Raw genomic sequence first — 19,667 nt, 5'->3', positions numbered from 1 at the left:
TGTGTTTAAAAATAACAAATTAAACAAGAAATTGTGTTTAAGGCTTTTGGGGTTTCTTCCTGGACACTGTGTGGGTATTTAAATAAATAAATAAATAAATTACAATTCAAAAGTTTGTTTGAGTTGGAATTTTCTTCTTCTTCTTTTAAATAAATAAATACTTTTATTCAACAGGGATGCTGTATGTTACAGTCTTGGTGAAAACCGTTTTCATCATTGCTAATAAAAATAAATGTTTCTTGAGCACCAAATCAGCATATTAGAATGATTTCTGAAGAATAATGTGACATTAATAAATACTGGAGAAATGCTGAAAATTACATTTTAAAATATAAAACCACTTTGCACTTTATTTTACAGTACATATACTGTACTTACAAGTACTTACAGTTTACCTAAAGTGTATTTACTGTACCTAAGAAAGTACTGGTAATATAAGGAAACTAAATGGGGTGGGGCTAGGTTCAGGGTTAATACCTAGTTATTGTAATTACTATAATAAGTACATAGTATGTAAATGAGAAACAGGACTGTAAAATAAAGTGCTACTGTATTTTTTCTATAAACGCAGCCTTGGTGAGCAAAATAGATCTCAAAGGTAACTTTAAAAAAAATTATCAATCACAGACTTTTGAAGGATAGTTGGCAAATTGTTGTAATTTCAGTTATTAAACTAATTATAACACTCATGACCCCATACTATGAAAACTGAATACATTACCGGTTAAATGGTGGATGATCAGTTATTTCTACGTGCAGGAATTTGTACAAAAATTCTTACCTGTCAAATATTCTACATTCTTTCAATTAATGAATCTATGAAAAATATATCCGCTCTACGATGTTGGATCACTAAATTTCTTTTCACATCAAATCGTGAACCACATTCTGTCATCATTTATTTACTCTCATGTTGCTCCAAACTGAATGAGTTCTGATGTATATTGAGCTAAACGAGTCATTGAACTGAGGAACTGAATGATCTAGATCTTCCCACTGGAGCTCTAAAATAACATTTGAACTTCACATATTTAAATTGGCATGTTATGAGAAATGAGACAACCAAAATCATCCAGCATTATAGATGTCAAACTTGATGTGCCATTTTTGAATATATGTGAACACAAATGAGATTTGAGAGCTTTTTCAATTTAATTACATTGGAAAAGAGCAGCATGTACATTTGTCAAATAAATCTCTTTTTGTTTTAGCAAACCTTCTGAGTCTGGAACAGCACAAGTTAAGTGATGGCAGAATTCTCGTTTTTGGTTCAAGTTTTCCTGTAAAAACCCCTCAATAAAAGTGAAAATTCAACAGCACCCACTTACTGGTCTGTTTAGGACTCTTAAAGATCCAGAACACATCACCCTACGCCTTAATATGACATTCAATGATGTTACTACTTCTAGCTCTGCGATTCCCACAATTCCTGTCTACTTGTAGTTTCTCAATCTATTAATCACTAAATGTCTCAAAATTGTGTAACTCCCAGGGCCACAAGTCATAAAGGAGCAGGCCAGTAAACGCTACAGGAAACACTGAACACATTCCAAATGACATGATATAATGTAAATGAAATCTAGTGTTGAAGTACAGCATGTAACATGCTAGAATCTCTTTCCTCCAGCCCACGGTCTCCTCTCATAATGTGTGTCCCATACTGCTGCTGACCAGTCCTTTAACGTTTGTCACAGGTCTGACATCATGCAGCTGTTTGCGTCGGTCTATAAACGCAGCGAGTCTGACAGTGTCCAGCGGTGTTTTGGAGTAATCTCCACTATGAGCGCTGACCCACGGGTGTTGCAGACATGTGGCTGAGCTCGGCCTCTTCCTGGGGTCCTGGTGAAGCGTGGACACAATGAAGTCTTTGGCGGCCTGGCTAACGCCACTGAAGTACTCGTCAGGAAAGCAGAAGTCCAGCCTGCAGATGTTGACGCAGGTCTCCTCCAGACTCTCGTCCAGGAACGGGGAGACTCCGCTGAGCATGACGTAGGCCAGCACCCCTACACTCCACACATCTGTGGACAGGGACACCGGGGTGCCCTGGATGAGCTCTGGAGCGCCAAACTCAGGGTTCCCCAGGAGGAGATGCACATAGCGGTGACCCGAAACCTGTACAGCATCGCCCAGATCTGAGAGCTTCACGCAGGGCACCGGCACGTGGAGGTCCACCAACAGGTTTTCAGGCTAAAGAAGAAGAAATAGTTGAAGACTCAAGAGTCTGCACTAGGTTTCTAAACTATCCTTTAGTGGTCAGCTACTTGGTGCTTGCTTGTGGTTTCTAAGGTGTTCTGAGTGTTTTTAGGACATTGTCATGTGGTTGCTGGGTGTTATATGAGCTTCTAGCTGGTTTTATCAAAGTCCCTTTCCAAGAAAGTCTAGGCAGCAATTTTGGGCTTTTAAAATCTACTCCTATTAGATGAATGGACAAATGCAAGCCTCAGGACACTGTCACATGGGACTGGGATTTATTGGCAGCTGCACTAATGCAATGACTTTTATTTAGAAGATGGGACTTTCTTTTTTAGATCTGCTATATTGTGTGTTGCAATTCCTTGTTATAAGTGAACCATCTTGGCGGATGCAAATCTTTCACTTTATTTAAGTTTTCAGCATGCTGTTTTGCAGGTGGTTGAGTGTTACTATGCAGCTGCTAATTTTTTAGGTTTTATTTGCAGCAGGTTTTTAAAATACTGCTGCGTGGCTACTAAGTGTACTGGTGATTTCCAGAGCTTTGCTAAGCAAATTGTAAGGGTGTTCTGCTTCAGATAAGTGTCTGCTAAATTACTACTTTCCAGTAAATAAGCTGTAAATATCTGTTGCATGCTGATGTGGTGGTATGATATTTCACCTTGAGGTCCAGGTGAGCTACTCTGCATGTGTGCAGGTGCTGCAGAGCTTCCAGTGTGTCTTTAATGAAGAAAGCCACCTTTTCCTCCATCAGCTCATCGTGAGCCACCAGATTGTCCAGCAGACGCCCATCCTCAACACTAAACACATATAAATATCATCATATCATTGCTCTTAGTTCCATTTGAGTGTGTGTGTGTGGAAAATGAGATTCCAGGAGCAGAATGTTCATTCTGTACCATGCAGCAAAACATGAATTTATTTAGAATATGCTGAGTTGAGCTCAACTGCCCTTCTATAGAATGCTGCAGGGATGAAATAATTTTGAAGGTCATTCCAGAAGTTAGAAGTACACTGGTTCCTTTGACAAAGTCAAAATAGGCTTTTTTTGGGTGGGGGGGGGGGGGGGGTGGGGGGGTGATATTTGTAGGTCTAAGCTGTGATTCGTACACGTTTTGTTCTTCAAGTCCGACCCACTATTTAAGCATGGCCCCTGGAATAACGCCACATTACTGTTGGCCCATAATTGTTGTGATGGGCTGTCAATGGAAGTCCATTTGCTTTCTAAATGGATTTACTCACAGCTCCAGAACCAGCATGTAGGCCTTGGGCGACTCATAGGCATCAATCAGCGCCACCAGCTGTGGATGCTGGACGTGACGCAGGATATCGGCCTCATGGGCCACCTGGTCTTTCTTCTGCATCTTCTTATTGACAAACTTCACAGCAACCTCCTTCTTATTGGCCTTACTGAGACACTTCCTGACCACTGAGAAACGACCCCTAAAAACAGAAAACATGAGTCAGCTGAGTTCGTTACTGACAGAATAAAGAATGATGGACTGCATTTTACTGATCATAAAGTATATATATCATTACCGTCCAATTTCACCCAATTCTGTGAATGCAGATTCAAAGTTGTCTTTCCACTGGATTCCGGTTCCATCATAAGTTGAGGCTTCATAAAAGAGAGAGAAAAAAATAGTTATAAGAAATGTGTTTGGAACAATTGCACTATGACTCTATTCCAAAACCTAGTGTTGCCTACCTATATACACAGAACCATTTCAGACAATACTCTATGGGCATCATAGATGTGCTTCCAAAACACTAAGGCTGCATTTCTTTCTTTCTAGGATACTTTATTTTGGCTAAAATGGAAGGCTAGAATGGACTCTTAAATTAAAATAAAAACTACTCAAGCATCTAAAATAAAGGTAGGTTTTATTAATAATGGCACAGCTGATGAGTGGAGGGTTGGTGAACTCTGTAGGATATCTAAGAGTTTTCACACAAAAATGAACAATTGTCATCATTTAATCGTAGTTATGTCATTACAAAATCTTTACAAATTTAGACTTTGGGGTTGTTCTTGGTTAATTAATGTACTGTTGTTCAACGTTAGTTCAATATGATGTTTGTTCTTGATGATGCTCTTTGGATTTATTATTAAATGATTAATTTATACAATTAATAATGAGTTTACATATGACAAAACTGACTGATAAATAAATTAGAATACTCCAGATTCATGTACTTTCTGACCCAATGCACTTTCAAGAAAATCAATTTTGGTTATGATCCCGTAGAAGACTGCTACCTTGAGGAAGGCAGTTCAGTTGGGACACGTACTTAAGGTTGATTTGATTGTATTGACCTGTGCTGGGTAATGTCACCATGTTTGAGGGGTCACTGGGTGGGCTGATGCCCCAGGGGTTACTGGCACTGACTCTGAACTGATAATGGCCACCAGGAATCAGATCCTCAATCTTCACACACACATCTGCAGTGGAGACCACCGACTGCTGCCACACCAGAGAGTCTGCACATAAATATAGACACAGAAACGTCAGCCTGGACACACAAATCAACAGATGTTTCAGCTAACAGACATTATAGACAGAGTAATATGTATGGATTTGGATAATGGTGTTATATTTTGTACTTCTGTGGAAACGCATTACCTTTTTTCTTATGTAATCTTAAGTCAGTAGTCTACTTATTTAGTAAGTTTACTTATTAGTTATACGTTTCCTGCACTAAAATAATGTTAGCCAAAGTTTATTGTACTGAAAAAAGTATATATATTTAACTCAGGGATGCAGCAAAACTGTTTTCAGCATTGATAATAATCAGAAATGTTTATTGAGCACGAAATCTGCATATTAAAACGATTTCTGAAGGATCATGTGACACTGAAGACTGTAGTGATGATGCTGAAAATTCAGCTTTACCATAACAGGAAAACATTAAAATTCAAAATATATCAATATGGAAAACAGTTCATTTAAATTGTAATACTGTTTCATGATTAACCATGTTTTTGATCAAATAAATGCAGCCTTGGCAAGCATAAAAGTCTGAATACAGAATAGTTGATGATATGGAAATGTGATATGCTAATTAGCTCATGAGAACATAGATTCAAACAATGTTGTTGAGGGTTGAGGAGGAATGTCTTTGTTTTATAATGAGTTTATTTTTATTTCTACATTGCATTTTTATTATTTCAAATGAGTACAATTTGTAGTTTTCCACTGCATTACCTCTTTAAGTGTTTCTGTCTGTTTTGAGATGCTGATTTTACAGCTGTGTAAGTGTTTCTACCTTCCTGCCTGTATTCCACAGTGTAGCTGGAGATGGCAGCGTTTCCTGAGCTGGCTGGAGGAAGCCAGTGGACGATCACTGCAGTGCTGCTGGCTTCCTGTGCCACGGGACGAGCAGGGGCTGCTGGGATACCTGCACCAGAGAACATCAGGACATTAGAACATGTGGAAAGATGAGTTGTACAATCCCCATCTTTATTCCTCCGTTTCTTTTACCTTGTACTTTAATAGATGCAGATGAGGAGGCAGTGCCGTGATCATTCACAGCCACACAAGTGTAGATGCCAGTGTCCTGAGGCATCAGATTACAGATCTTCAACACGATATCACCCGATTCCCTACACGGGCACAGCACAGAGATGAGAGATGAGAGAGAGAATCAAATGACGTAGAGATCGGTCTTTCACATAACTGGTTGAATTTTGGCCCTCTCTTCTTTATAGAACTGCTTATTTTCCACCTCACTGGAGGGGTTTAGAGCATGAAATTCATATTTAAGGTCATGCTCTGAAGTAGGCCGCTCTAATATTTATTTATTTTTAGCCATTCAGAGGTGGACTTACTCCTATGCTTTGAAGGATTGCCTTGCTGCATAGTTCGAGACTGGTAGATTCAATCAAAATTTCATGTTTCCCTCAATTATTGCAAGCTGTCAAAGTTAAGCATCTTCTGCCACCACCATGCTTGATCAAAGGTATGTGGATTTAAAAAAAAATATATCTTTTCATTTTTGACTCTTTAAGTTCACAAAAAATCCGGCAGTGGTTTTCGTCTCGCCTCTGTTCTATGGATGCCATTTTTGGCCAGTATGTTTTAGTTAGTGGAGTCATGAACACTGGCATTTACTGTTGCAAAAAGGCCTCCAGTTCTTACAACGCTGTCCTTGGTTCTTTTGTGACTTCCTTGATGAGTCTTCACTGTGCTTTTGAAGGAATGTCTGAAGGGCTGCCTCTTCTGCCAATCATGGGACGGTTACATAACAATGAGACTTATGAGGCTACATGTGTGCAGTTTTCCCACTGAACAAATTCAGAAGACATGGTTTGAACTTTAATGTAAAACATTCCTTTGTTCCTCAACACTCTCCTAATAGTGCACACTAGAATTTCAACATTTCACTACAGGATGTATTGTATCTAAAGCACTAGTGTTTCTTGGTGGTGACTGATTGTGGACTAGTACCTAATATTGATAGTGAATCGGTTATTGTTGACCAGCAGACTTTGATCGGGTCCTTTCAGGGTGATTGTGGGCTTGGGTCGAGCACACACTTTACAGCACAGGACCACCGTCTCCCCCAGAACACACGTCACATCCACTAGAGGGGTCAGGAACTCCGGAGCCACTGTACGTGTGTATTTATACAGGACAAAGTCACTCTGATGGACACTGACTTTTATTTTCTCTTTCATTTCACTTCATTCAAAGAGATATTTAATTCGGTTTCTGAAACAAGCTACAGGTGACATATGTATGATCACTCAATGATACATACTAGTAGAAAATACAGACAAACGGAACATCACAGCATCTGTACATATTAATAAACTCACCCTCCTGGATGAAATTAGGATTTAGTAACTGTAAAACAGACAGGAGGAGTGTTAGAGGTGCATACTTTAAGCATTCTAGACAATCAGTCACACATAAAGCACTGAATCTTTCTGCAAACACACACACACACACACACACAGAGAGAGAAAGAGTATGTTGTGTCATTTCAGCACAAGCCAACAGAGGGCAGTACCTTACATTACTTGATAGACACTGGCTGTATTCGAAATGACATACTATTTGTATAACAGTCGTGGCCAAAAGTTTTGAGAATTACATAAATATTAGTTTTCAAAACGTTTGCTGCTAAACTGCTTTTAGATCTTTGTTTCAGTTGTTTCTGTGATGTACTGAAAGATAATTACAAGCACTTCATACGTTTCAAAGGCTTGTATCGACAATTACATGACATTTATGCAAAGAGTCAGTATTTGCAGTGTTGGCCCTTCTTTTTCAGGACCTCTGCAATTCGACTGGGCATGCTCTCAATCAACTTCTGGGCCAAATCCTGACTGATAGCAACCCATTCTTTCATAATCACTTCTTGGAGTTTGTCAGAATTAGTGGGTTTTTGTTTGTCCAGCCGCCTCTTGAGGATTGACCACAAGTTCTCAATGGGATTAAGATCTGGGGAGTTTCCAGGCCATGAACCCAAAATTTCTACATTCTGGTCCCCAAGCCACTTAGTTATCACTTTTGCCTTATGGCACGGTGCTCCATCGTGCTGGAAAATGCATTGTTCTTCACCAAACTGTTGTTGGATTGTTGGAAGAAGTTGCTGTTGGAGGGTGTTTTGGTACCATTCTTTATTCATGTCTGTGTTTTTGGGCAGAATTGTGAGTGAGCCCACTCCCTTGGATGAGAAGCAACCCCACACATGAATGGTGTCAGGATGCTTTACTGTTGGCATGACACAGGACTGATGGTAGCGCTCACCTTTTCTTCTCCGGACAAGCCTTTTTCCAGATGCCCCAAACAATCGGAAAGGGGCTTCATCGGAGAATATGACTTTGCCCCAGTCTTCAGCAGTCCATTCACTATACTTTCTGCAGAAGATCAATCTGTCCCTGATGTTTTTTTTGGAGAGAAGTGGCTTCTTTGCTGCCCTTCTTGACACCTGGCCATCTTCCAAAAGTCTTGGCCTCACTGTGCGTGCAGATGCGCTCACACCTGCCTGCTGCCATTCCTGAGCAAGCTCTGCACTGGTGGCACTCCGATCCCGCAGCTGAATCCTCTTTAGGAGACCATCCTGGCGCTTGCTGGACTTTCTTGGACGCCCTGAAGCCTTCTTTACAAGAATTGAACCTATTTCCTTGAGGTTCTTGATGATCCTATAAATTGTTGATTTAGGTGCAATCTTAGTAGCCACAATATTCTTGCCTGTGAAGCCATTTTTATGCAACGCAATGATGGCTGCACGCGTTTCTTTGCAGGTCACCATGGTTAACAATGGAAGAACAATGATTTCAAGCATCACCCTACTTTTAACATGTCAAGTCTGCCATTCTAACCCAATCAGCCTGACATAATGATCTCCAGCCTTGTGCTCGTCAACATTCTCACCTGAGTTAACAAGACGATTACTGAAATGATCTCAGCAGGTCCTTTAATGACAGCAATGAAATGCAGTGGAAAAGTTTTTTTGGGATTAAGTTAATTTTCATGGCAAAGAAGGACTATGCAATTCATCTGATCACTCTTCATAACATTCTGGAGTATATGCAAATTGCTATTATAAAAACTTAAGCAGCAACTTTTCCAATTTCCAATATTTATGTAATTCTCAAAACTTTTGGCCACGACTGTATATATATCTATATATATATATATATACAGTACAGACCAAAAGTTTGGACACACCTTCTCATTCAAAGAGTTTTCTTTATTTTCATGACTATGAAAATTGTAGATTCACACTGAAGGCATCAAAACTATGAATTAACACATGTGGAATTATATATGGAATTATATACATAACAAAAAAGTGTGAAACATCTGAAAATATGTCATATTCGAGGTTCTTCAAAGTAGCCACCTTTTGCTTTGATTACTGCTTTGCACACTCTTGGCTTTCTCTTGATGAGCTTCAAGAGGTAGTCACCTGAAATGGTCTTCCAACAGTCTTGAAGGAGTTCCCCGAGAGATGCTTAGCACTTGTTGGCCCTTTTGCCTTCTGTCTGCGGTCCAGCTCACCCCTAAACCATCTCGATTGGGTTCAGGTCTGGTGACTGTGGAGGCCAGGTCATCTGGCGCAGCACCCCATCACTCTCCTTCTTGGTCAAATAGCCCTTGATGCCTTCAGTGTGACTCTACAATTTTCATAGTCATGAAAATAAAGAAAACTCTTTGAATGAGAAGGTGTGTCCAAACTTTTGGTCTGTACTGTATTTATATATATATATATATATATATATATATATATATAAAGATAATGGGAGAATTGGAAGTGTAGCATCTTAGTTTGCTATTTCGATTTCGGCCACTGTGTATGTTCAGAATAGCAAACAAGCATACTAATAATATCATGAATCCAGAGTAAATACATCGGCCAAAATAACATCCAGAGCACACTGCTTGTGATTTCCAGAAAGGGTTTATTTTAGACTTCCTTCATAGAATTAGAATGATTATTCAATCTTTATAGTTGTAGTTATCATCCTTGGTGCATGTGAAAAGCCCTTTATGCCAGTCACTCCACATGATTAGTTAATATAATAACTTACCAACAACAACTTAGCGCTCATGTAAAAAGAGGTTCAGATATTTCTTCAGATTAGAGCTTTAAAAAGCTTATCTATTTACTATTAAACTGAGTTTATTACAAAATAATAACAACAATAGATCAAAAATAAAAGCTTATTGGGCAGCATGCATTGAGATCAGCATCTCTACCTCCATACTAGTTTTGGGGTCTAGTTCATCCTCACAGTCGGACTCATCTGAGCTGCGGGAATCCTGTGGTTTGGGTTGAGAGAGAACACTGTTACACACTTACATTTACAGGAATACAGAGGGACGCAGAACTCCAGGCCAAAATGACAGGAATGTTTCAAATTAAGCACTTATTAGTGTGATTGATCACAAAACAGGATTGCTACAAATGACGACATTTTATACTATGGTATTTTACAAAAGAAAAATAATAATTATAATAGAAACCTGATTCCAAAAAAGTTGGGACACTGTACAAATTATGAATAAAAACAGAATGCAATGATGTGGAAGTTTCAATATTCAGTATTTTATTCAGAATACAACATAGATGACATAGCAAATGTTTAAACTGAGAAATTGTATCATTTTAAGGGAAAAATAAGTTAATTTTAAATTTCATGGCATCAACACATCTCAAAGTTGGGACAAGGCCATGTTCACTGTGTGGCATCCCCTCTTCTTTTTAGAACAGTCTGCAAACGTCTAGCTGCTCAAGTTTAGGAATAGGAATGTTGTCCCATTCTTGTCTAATACAGGCTTCTAGTTGCTCAGCTGTCTTAGGTCTTCTTTGTCACATTTTCCTCTTTATGATGCGCCAAATGTTTTCTATGGGTGAAAGATCTGGACTGCAGGCTGGCCATTTCAGTACCCGGATCCTTCTTCTACGCAGCCGTGATGTTGTAACTGATGCAGTATGTGGTCTGGCATTGTCATGTTGGAAAATGCAAGGTCTTCCCTGAAAGAGACAACGTCTGGATGGAGCATATGTTGTTCTAGAACTTGGATATACCTTTCAGCCTTGATGGTGCCTTTCCAGATGTGTAAGCTGCCCATGCCACACGCACTCATGCAACCCCATACCATCAGTCATGCAGACTTCTGAACTGAGCACTGATAACAACTTGGGTTTTCCTTGTCCTCTTTAGTCTGGATGACATGGTGTCCCAGTTTGCCAAAAAAGAACTTCAAATTTTGATTCGTCTGACCACAGAACAGTTTTCACTTTGCCACAGTCCATTTAAAATGAGCCTTGGCCCAGAGAAATAGAGTAAGAGATAGAAATAGAGAATAAACCTATAGAGTTTAAGCCGGCAATGGCGAATGGCACGGTGGATTGTGTTCACCGACAATGTTTTCTGGAAGTATTCCTGAGCCCATGTTGTGATTTCCATTATAGATTACATATACATTATTACATTATAGTAGCGTTCCTGTATGTGATGTATTGCTGTCTAAGGGCCCGAAGAACACGGGCATCCAGTATGGTTTTCCGGCCTTGACCCTTACACAGAGATTGTTCCAGATTCTTTTTGTGAATGTGTAGCTCTCATGAAATCAAAAAATGAGCCAATATTTGGCATGACATTTCAAAATGAGATTTGTAAGTTTATAAGATTTGTAAATTATTCCATTCCTTTTTTTTACTCACAATTTGTGCAGTGTCCCAACTTTTTTGGATTCGGGTTTGTAAAAAAAAAAAAAATATATATTTGACTAATTTATTGAGATTATAAAGAAAGACCAAAATAAATAAAAAAAAAGAGGCAAACAAACCCTACCCAACATTTAAATTTACACATAGTTGTATTCCTCTGAAATTGTTAGCAGATTATGCCGTAATCATTCAGCTTTTCAATATAAAATACATAACGACTATATAAATTTGAAGAATAAAAAACCTAACATTCAAAAATATTTGGGTCAGTATCATGCGGTCATTGGGTAAGTGACGTGTTCAGTGTTTATTTCCACACAGGTGAAGATGCAGCCCACACACACACACACACACACACACACACACACCCTCATCCTCCTACTCACTTTCACAGTGACTTTGCTGCTGAGAATTTCCTTTGGCTTACGCAGTCCATTCTCAACTTTAATGTCACTTTTGAGGGGCGCACTGTCCTTCTCTGCACGCTTGCGAGCACGAAGCGTGTTCCACGAGAGAGATTTCCTGTCATGTCAAAACATCAGGTTGTCAAACACACACACACGCTGCTGGAGATGCAAATCTAACAGCGAGAAAAAATAACTTAAAATGCTTGGGGTGGGTGGGGGGGGTATATAAGAGAATTCTTAAAATAAAAGTCTTACAGACTCCAAAATGTTGAATGGTAGTGTATGTATATAAATCAGTGAATCTATTTGCTTCCACCATGATGGAAACAGGTTTATGTGCGAACAGCACTCATGCATATCATTCACAGCAAACACTGTTTCACACACTGTCGAGGGAAGAAGAGGTTAGTACAAACACAAAACAAGTGTTCTACACACTACATTACAAAATCAAATTAATGAAAAGAAATAAATCAAAATAAGGTGCACCACTTATACACTAAACTAAACGGATCTCTAACTCTTAGCATTGTTATTCTTTGTGAAAGTACAGTATTATTATAATAAAACAATCTATTTGACTAAGACAGGTTGAATCATGCGCATGTCAGAATTTTATTTTACATATTTAATATAATACATTTCAAATCATTAGTTACACTACAACATTGCAAATGTAGTTCTATTGCACAAACCTGACTTCATTAATGAAGGTTCACTTAAATAGTGCAAAAAGCTCTTTACAGGAATGTGCTACAAACAGTAAAGAAACCAACAGTATTTACAGTAAATGGCCAACATGTGATCAAAAATCTATACAAAAATACAATTAAAACAAATACACAACCTATAAAAAATTGCCATAGACAACAGTATATGTTCTCCATCAGGAGAAACAGGCCCAATTCATCTATGAAAAAGGCCTTTCTTGCACCTTTTTTTAAATTTTATTTTATTTTCACACAAAAAAAAAAAATATATATATATAAAAAAAAAAAAAAAAAAAGAAGACAAAGAAACAGAAAGTGTCTGTTTCCACACTGATGTAAGATTCTTCACAAATCCTCAGTCTACAAAACAACAATGTTGTGGCTTTGCTAAAGTCCTTTCAACATTTTTCTGCCTTGGATTTTAACTTTTAGCCAAGAAAACAAAACCAAAAAAATTAAATAAAATCAAAACTTAGAAAAGGGTCCAAATCATCCGGGTTAGTTCCAACAGAATGGGGTGGGGGTGTTCAAAAAACGGGCGTGCAGTCTTACACAGTCCAGAGCTCCAGTTAGTGCTGACTGACACTTACTTGATGTTTGAGTCTGCAGTAGTGTCTATGAGGGGTTTAGCGAGAGGGCCCAGGATGTGTCCCGGGACCCAGCCCTCTACGGCCGGCGACTGGCTGTTAGCGGGTCGGTACACCAGGTACATGTTCTGCTGGTTAGTGGCCAGAATCTGCACCGTCTCACCCTGCGTGACGCAGATCTCGTTCTCTTTCAGTGCATTATAGTCCTGAGTCACCATCAGGGAGGACGACGTACCGTTACAACCCACACCAGAAAACTGCTGTAGGAAACACACACCGCATATAGAGACAAAAACATAATAATATACGGTTAAAATACTTAATATGTCAACCAGACTTTAACTTCAGTAGTCAAGAAGACATGAACACATTTACATAGTATGTCTAGAATATGGAATTATGTAATGCACAGCATATGCTAAATGGGAGTGAGCACAATAAAGGCTTGTTTCAAGAATCCAGTTAGGTAAGCTGCCAGAATGGGTCAATGGACTGTAACCGTTCCTAAGCATTATTTTGCAATATGGCCATGTGGCTAACTATAGGTGAGGTAGTCGATTAATTAACTGCCATCCGAAACTCACAGATGAATCATCCAAATACTGTTGTACAGACACCACCCGAGAAAAACAACATCATTCAAGAATGGCTTTCTGCGAGCCACCATAAGCATGCAGATGTTTAATGCAGTGTCCTCACCCTGAGGGATCTGTCCGAGTCGTTGCATGGACCACCGTTGGAGGTAGTTAGCTTTACTGGAGTGGAGCTCCGTCCAGACAGAGAGGGTTTCTCTGCCCCGAGGTACGCAGTGGAGCTGGGCCTGCTGTTGGAGGAGTTTCTGGTCAGAGACTGAGAGCCGCTGCGCTCCTTCTGATACTCGATGGGAGACTGCAGAGCTGTAGACAGATGCACCAATGACTTCAACAGCTCGACGAAAGGAGAGTTTATTAGATTCATATCAACGTGACGTCTTACCTGACAAGAAGTTGCTCTGTAAGTCAAGTAGCTCGGTGATATGCTGAACCCAGAGCTGTTTAATGTCTGTGTTTGCTGCTTGCAGGGTGAACCGTTCGGCTGACCCACGACACGACAGCACAAACTTACACGGATCGTTTTCCACATGCTCCTCCAGGCCGAGGAAGCTCACCTGCACACACACAAGTCAGTATCACACCTGTTCTCTGCCGTCGAGTTGCCAGAGATGTGATTTCCCCTACTCCCTAAAAGTAAAGCCACGGCCAAACACACAGATTATTTGTGTTTAACACACTGCTTTGTGAGCTTTGAAACCTTTGCGAATCATTTGTTTCGAACCAGTGATTCTTAGTGTGTATGAAACTGCCAAAGTATGTGATATATCAGTAAATTTTGTGGGCCAGTGGCGCAATGGATAATGCATCTGACTACGGATCAGAAGATTCTAGGTTCGACTCCTGGCTGGCTCGCTCTGTGCTTGTTTTACGGGAAGTCGTGGCCTAATGGTTAGAGAGTCGGACTCCCAATCGAAAGGTTGTGAGTTCGAGTCCCGGGCCGGCAGGAATTGTGGGTGGGGGGAGTGCATGTACAGTTCTCTCTCCACCTTCAATACCACGACTTAGGTGCCCTTGAGCAAGGCATCGAACCCCCAACTGCTCCCCGGGCGCCGCAGCATAAATGGCTGCCCACTGCTCCGGGTGTGTGCTCACAGTGTGTGTGTGTGTGTTCACTGCTCTGTGTGTGTGCGCATTTCGGATGGGTTAAATGCAGAGCACAAATTCTGAGTATGGGTCACCGAATGTCTGAATGTCACTTCACTTTCACTTTTTTCACTTTCAAATGAAGATTTGTTTAGTGATAACTTAATATTTCGACATTTCAATGGTTCACCACTAGGGGGCGAGCTATGTGACTCCATGAACTAGCGTCTATATGGTTTAATACATATGCAGACATTTTTAATGACACATTTGTGTAATAAAAAGGAAGAGTTGTAGTTAATAGTCTCTTATTGGCCTGATTAGTAATGCTCTTCATAAAACAAACAAACAAAAAAAATCGTACATTACAATGAAATAACATGATACAGATACTTAATATTTAATGGTATTGATGATTTGTTAAAATCAATCAATAAAACATTTGCAATGTTTTGTGACCTGTGTTTTAATGCATTTTTGGGTTGCATTTTCATTGCATTTGCAGGCATCACCAGCAGGTGGAATTCAGTGTGCTTCAAATCAAAAAACTTATTTTGCAAAGGTTCAAAAAGTTTAATTTCTACGACCTTGTGGAAAAAACTAATTAGTGCAAATAAACCTCAAGGCTTTAGGAACAAAAAACAAACCCCCCCACACACAAATACTTTGAATACTTTGGGCTTAAACATGCTCCACGACTAAGAGTGGTGTGGTTACCTTGATGCTCTTTTTAAACTGGTATCCTGGCGTGGACGAGCCTTTGCGTAAGAGCTCGCTGAAGATGACCATCTGTTCAAACAGGAAGACCCTGCGCTCCTTACTGCGGGACAGAACGCCAGAGTCCTGCTCCGTCACAAAAAACGTCTCCTGCTGCATGAGCTTTCCCTGACTCGTCAACTTCCCCTGAAACACACAAACACATCAGTCTGAGATAGAGATAGAGAGCAAGAGCAAGAGAGAGAGTGAGAGAGAGCGCGAGACGGAGAGAGAGAGAGAGAGAGGTTTAACAAGACTTTATTATTTACACAATACAATCATTATTCACAACATCAAATACTCGTTGATCAAAAAAAATTAAAATTCAGAACCAACTGGCCCTCATGAATTTCACACAAAACATTTTTAAGACACCAAATATCATCAAAACACCCCTCATTTTTTATAAGATTATAATATACAAACTCTATATTCAACCTTCCAGCTACAAGGTTCTTGAACATTAATTCAGCATCAATACTAAGAAGATTCAGCCCTTCATTCTTTCTCGTCTTCCAAATTGCTAATTTTGCAGTGCCGATCAAGTTTAACAAACGCGCTTTCCTTCTGATTAAGAATCTGTACATCACTCCCCCAATAAACACTTCTTCTAACAATTTCTCATCAAATGCTTGAAACCATCTATCAAGAAGATTAAAAAGACCTCTCAACCTATTACATCTTAAAAACAAATTTTCCAAATCTTCTACCATTCCACAAAACCTACACTGTTCACCCACTGCCAGATTCAGGTGTGCCACGTGTCTGTCTGTAGCTATCGCCCCGTGAATAAGCCTCCACTGCAGATCAGCAGTGCGCTTCTCTATGGGAGGCTTATACAGGGCTCTCCACCTGTCCCTCACAAGGAAGTCTGGCTTCAAAAAACCTGACCACCTGGAGGCTTTCTGTCCTTTAAAAGAGTCCTGGTGTAACACTTTGACTGTGGAGTGATACATTGCTTTTTTTGATGCAGACTCAAAATATTCTAGCTGCGGGGTTTTAAAAGATAGAATTGACCCCACATCTTCATCTTCGTTTTCGGTCTTTATAAGATGAGAGATTTTAATTCCTGGGAGTTCCTGTTCATTCGTCATGTCCATCAAAGTTCCTCTCCCAATGTACTTTCTATAACTACTTGGTAATGTACTGACTATCCCCTCCATCAACTTTTCTGTCAAGCGTGAAGATCTTAAGCCAGTCATTTCTTTAAGCTCCTCCAATGACTTCCATCCATCTGTATTCAAGAGGTGTCCCAGCTTAACAATGCCATTTCTCTGTAGGCATGCACTCACACTTACAGAAGATAAAAGTCTTGTTTGAAACATTGAATTAAAAAACAATTCTCTTGGTCGGCGTTACGTCACAAATCATGTGACCTGCATAGCAACAAGCCGCCGCCGTGTTTGAAGGGTAAAACAAACCGAAGGCAATCAAGGCAAAGCCCGAGGAAAATCAAAAAGGTATCTATTCACAGAAGTTTTGTTGTGGATTATGTCAGTTATGGATACTAATGGACTACTTTGTATTAATGATGAATGATATCTGTGTATTCGAATGTATGTCGGTGGTGAGAAGTGAAGTGAATGTAATAAAACACTCATGTAAAGCGCTTTGTGACTAACGTTAGCTAACGTTACATGTATGTGAAAAGGCGCTAGCAGCTATACAAATAACTTACAGATCTTCTTTCTTCTATTACAGAATGTCTTATCAATATATAGAAAGTCTACTTGCGCCTGCATTGACCAGGTACCACAGAAAGCTGTCGCTTGTAGGTTTAACGTTACAATCTTGTCCCTATCGACATCCAGCTGAGTCCTGGGAGAACAACCCAAAGGCATGTTAAAGTCTAGCTGTTGTCATTAGACACTACATTCATTAAAATTGAATCTGATGCCTGGTTACTGCAAAAAGTGTGAATAGAGGGTATGCACATACCATTTTACTTTAAATCTAAATAGAAATGTAATCTCAAATGAATGGACAAATTGAGGGGCAAATCAAAGAATAACAAAATAATACCACTACAGAGATGGCCACTCAATTTTCTGTTGCTATGTTATGACATTGCTATGCATAATGGTCGGCGGCTCTACACTGATAAGCAACAATGAAATGCACTAGTTGTGTGGGGAATAAGATATGTTTCTGCAGTTAGTCTATTTTTGCTTTTTTGAAAAAACTGTGTCCCTCACTGACATTGTACAAGCTGTGCCACTGACAGACTGAGCTCATTACAGCCATTTTGTAACACAGTTCTTTTGAATAAACATCATTTTTTTTCTAAATGAACATAGTTAATGTAATCGATGCTTGATGGGTATTTAAAAATGACTGCAAGTGTAGGACACATAGTATGTACACATGGTGTTCATACCAGGGGATTTGATGAGGTCTGGATACTCGAGCCTGGAGCTATTTCTCTCTCCTTTCTGGCTCAATTGCCTTGCTAGGTATCATATAAAATGAGAGGTCACTCCTCTTTACGCTGTTGTTTGTGCAACTAACAACACAACAGTTTTTATGCATGATTCTCGGCAGTTTTCTCGACAGCTCTGCGCTCGTTTGTCTTCCGATTCGTGTTGCTTAATGGCGAGCGCTTGTTTGTTTTACCCTTCGCCGCAGTTGCTATGCGCGCGCAGTGCATTATGGGAGTAAAAGTCCCGGATGTCCGACCTTGAGAATGGTTCCTCTAGCCTTTAATCACTCTTTGGGGTCAAAATGACCCCAATGGATTTTTCCTTCATTTTTTAAAAGTGTTACCTTCATCGCAGGGGCATGAAACTCGGTGACATTTCCTAAATAATCTATCTAAACATGCACAAAAAAACTGGGCTTGATTTGGTTGTTCTAAAGGTGTGTAAAAAAATTTACCTTTTAAGGTCTTTGGGGTCAAAATGACCCCACATTGAAAATGAATGGGAAAATGCAAAAAATTACTTTTTAAAATTTTGTTTGTCAAAAAAATAAAACTAAATCCATTATAAATCTGAAAATTTCTACAAATAAACCAAGATCTGGTCCTAGAGCATAAATAAAAATTAGAACGAACTTTGTATCTCATACACACACACACACACACACAAACACACACATGTATGTGACTGCAACAGAGAGCATTTTTACAGAAATTGGCAAATAAAATTAACTAAACTGGCATAAATCTAAATTTTTTTACATTTAATTCAAGGTCTGGTCCTAGAGCATAAACCCAAAGTGGAACAAACTTTCTATCTCATACACACACACACACACACACACACACACAAACATACGTATGCCACTGCAACAGAGAGCATTTTTATAGAAATTGGCAAATAAAATTAACTAAACTGGCATAAATCTAAAAAATTTTACATTTAATTCAAGGTCTGGTCCTAGAGCATAAACCCAAAGTGGAACAAACTTTCTATCTCATACACACACACACACACACACACACAAACATACGTATGCCACTGCAACAGAGAGCATTTTTATAGAAATTGGCAAATAAAATTAACTAAACTGGCATAAATCTAAAAAGTTTTACATTTAATTCAAGGTCTGGTCCTAGAGCATAAACCCAAAGTGGAACAAACTTTCTATCTCATACACACACACACACACACACACACACACACACACACACATACGTATGCCACTGCAACAGAGAGCATTTTTATAGAAATTGGCAAATAAAATTAACTAAACTGGCATAAATCTAAAAATTTTTACATTTAATTCAAGGTCTGGTCCTAGAGCATAAACCCAAAGTGGAACAAACTTTCTATCTCATACACACACACACACACACACACACACACACACACACAAACATACGTATGCCACTGCAACAGAGAGCATTTTTATAGAAATTGGCAAATAAAATTAACTAAACTGGCATAAATCTAAAAATTTTTACATTTAATTCAAGGTCTGGTCCTAGAGCATAAACCCAAAGTGGAACAAACTTTCTATCTCATACACACACACACACACACACACACACACACAAACATATGTATGCCACTGCAACAGAGAGCATTTTTATAGAAATTGGCAAATAAAATTAACTAAACTGGCATAAATCTAAAATTTTTTACATTTAATTCAAGGTCTGGTCCTAGAGCATAAACCCAAAGTGGAACAAACTTTCTATCTCATACACAC

At 39.2% G+C, this 19,667-nt stretch overlaps 1 protein-coding gene and 1 non-coding gene across 3 annotated transcripts in view; one reads left to right on the top strand and one right to left on the bottom strand.

Moving 5' to 3' along the window:
* Nucleotides 1–356: 356 nt before the first annotated feature.
* The window catches only part of kalrna (kalirin RhoGEF kinase a), a 278,413-nt gene continuing 259,102 nt past the window's right edge, over nt 357–19,667 (bottom strand). Inside the window, exons 46-60 of one of the 2 annotated variants that reach the window (XM_059561398.1) lie at nt 15,477–15,662; nt 14,059–14,230; nt 13,783–13,979; nt 13,087–13,343; nt 11,766–11,901; nt 9,903–9,965; nt 7,010–7,037; nt 6,639–6,801; nt 5,673–5,794; nt 5,458–5,589; nt 4,508–4,672; nt 3,730–3,808; nt 3,433–3,633; nt 2,852–2,990; nt 357–2,187 (exon numbers count right to left, since the gene is read on the bottom strand). In XM_059561398.1, the coding sequence (XP_059417381.1) occupies nt 1,642–2,187; nt 2,852–2,990; nt 3,433–3,633; nt 3,730–3,808; nt 4,508–4,672; nt 5,458–5,589; nt 5,673–5,794; nt 6,639–6,801; nt 7,010–7,037; nt 9,903–9,965; nt 11,766–11,901; nt 13,087–13,343; nt 13,783–13,979; nt 14,059–14,230; nt 15,477–15,662 (2,586 nt within the window). In that variant the 3' untranslated portion in view covers nt 357–1,641. Of the gene's footprint in view, nt 2,188–2,851; nt 2,991–3,432; nt 3,634–3,729; nt 3,809–4,507; nt 4,673–5,457; nt 5,590–5,672; nt 5,795–6,638; nt 6,802–7,009; nt 7,038–9,902; nt 9,966–11,636; nt 11,902–13,086; nt 13,344–13,782; nt 13,980–14,058; nt 14,231–15,476; nt 15,663–19,667 lie in introns of those variants that run through there. The other variant, XM_059561397.1, reaches the window with a different exon arrangement.
* trnar-acg (transfer RNA arginine (anticodon ACG)) lies at nt 14,456–14,528 on the top strand. The gene has a single exon. It is a non-coding gene; the product is annotated as a tRNA-Arg (tRNA).

The sequence above is a fragment of the Carassius carassius genome, chromosome 11 (assembly GCF_963082965.1).
Source record: "Carassius carassius chromosome 11, fCarCar2.1, whole genome shotgun sequence".
NCBI classification, from domain to species: domain Eukaryota; kingdom Metazoa; phylum Chordata; class Actinopteri; order Cypriniformes; family Cyprinidae; genus Carassius; species Carassius carassius.
This window is presented reverse-complemented; position numbering and strand designations above follow the sequence as displayed.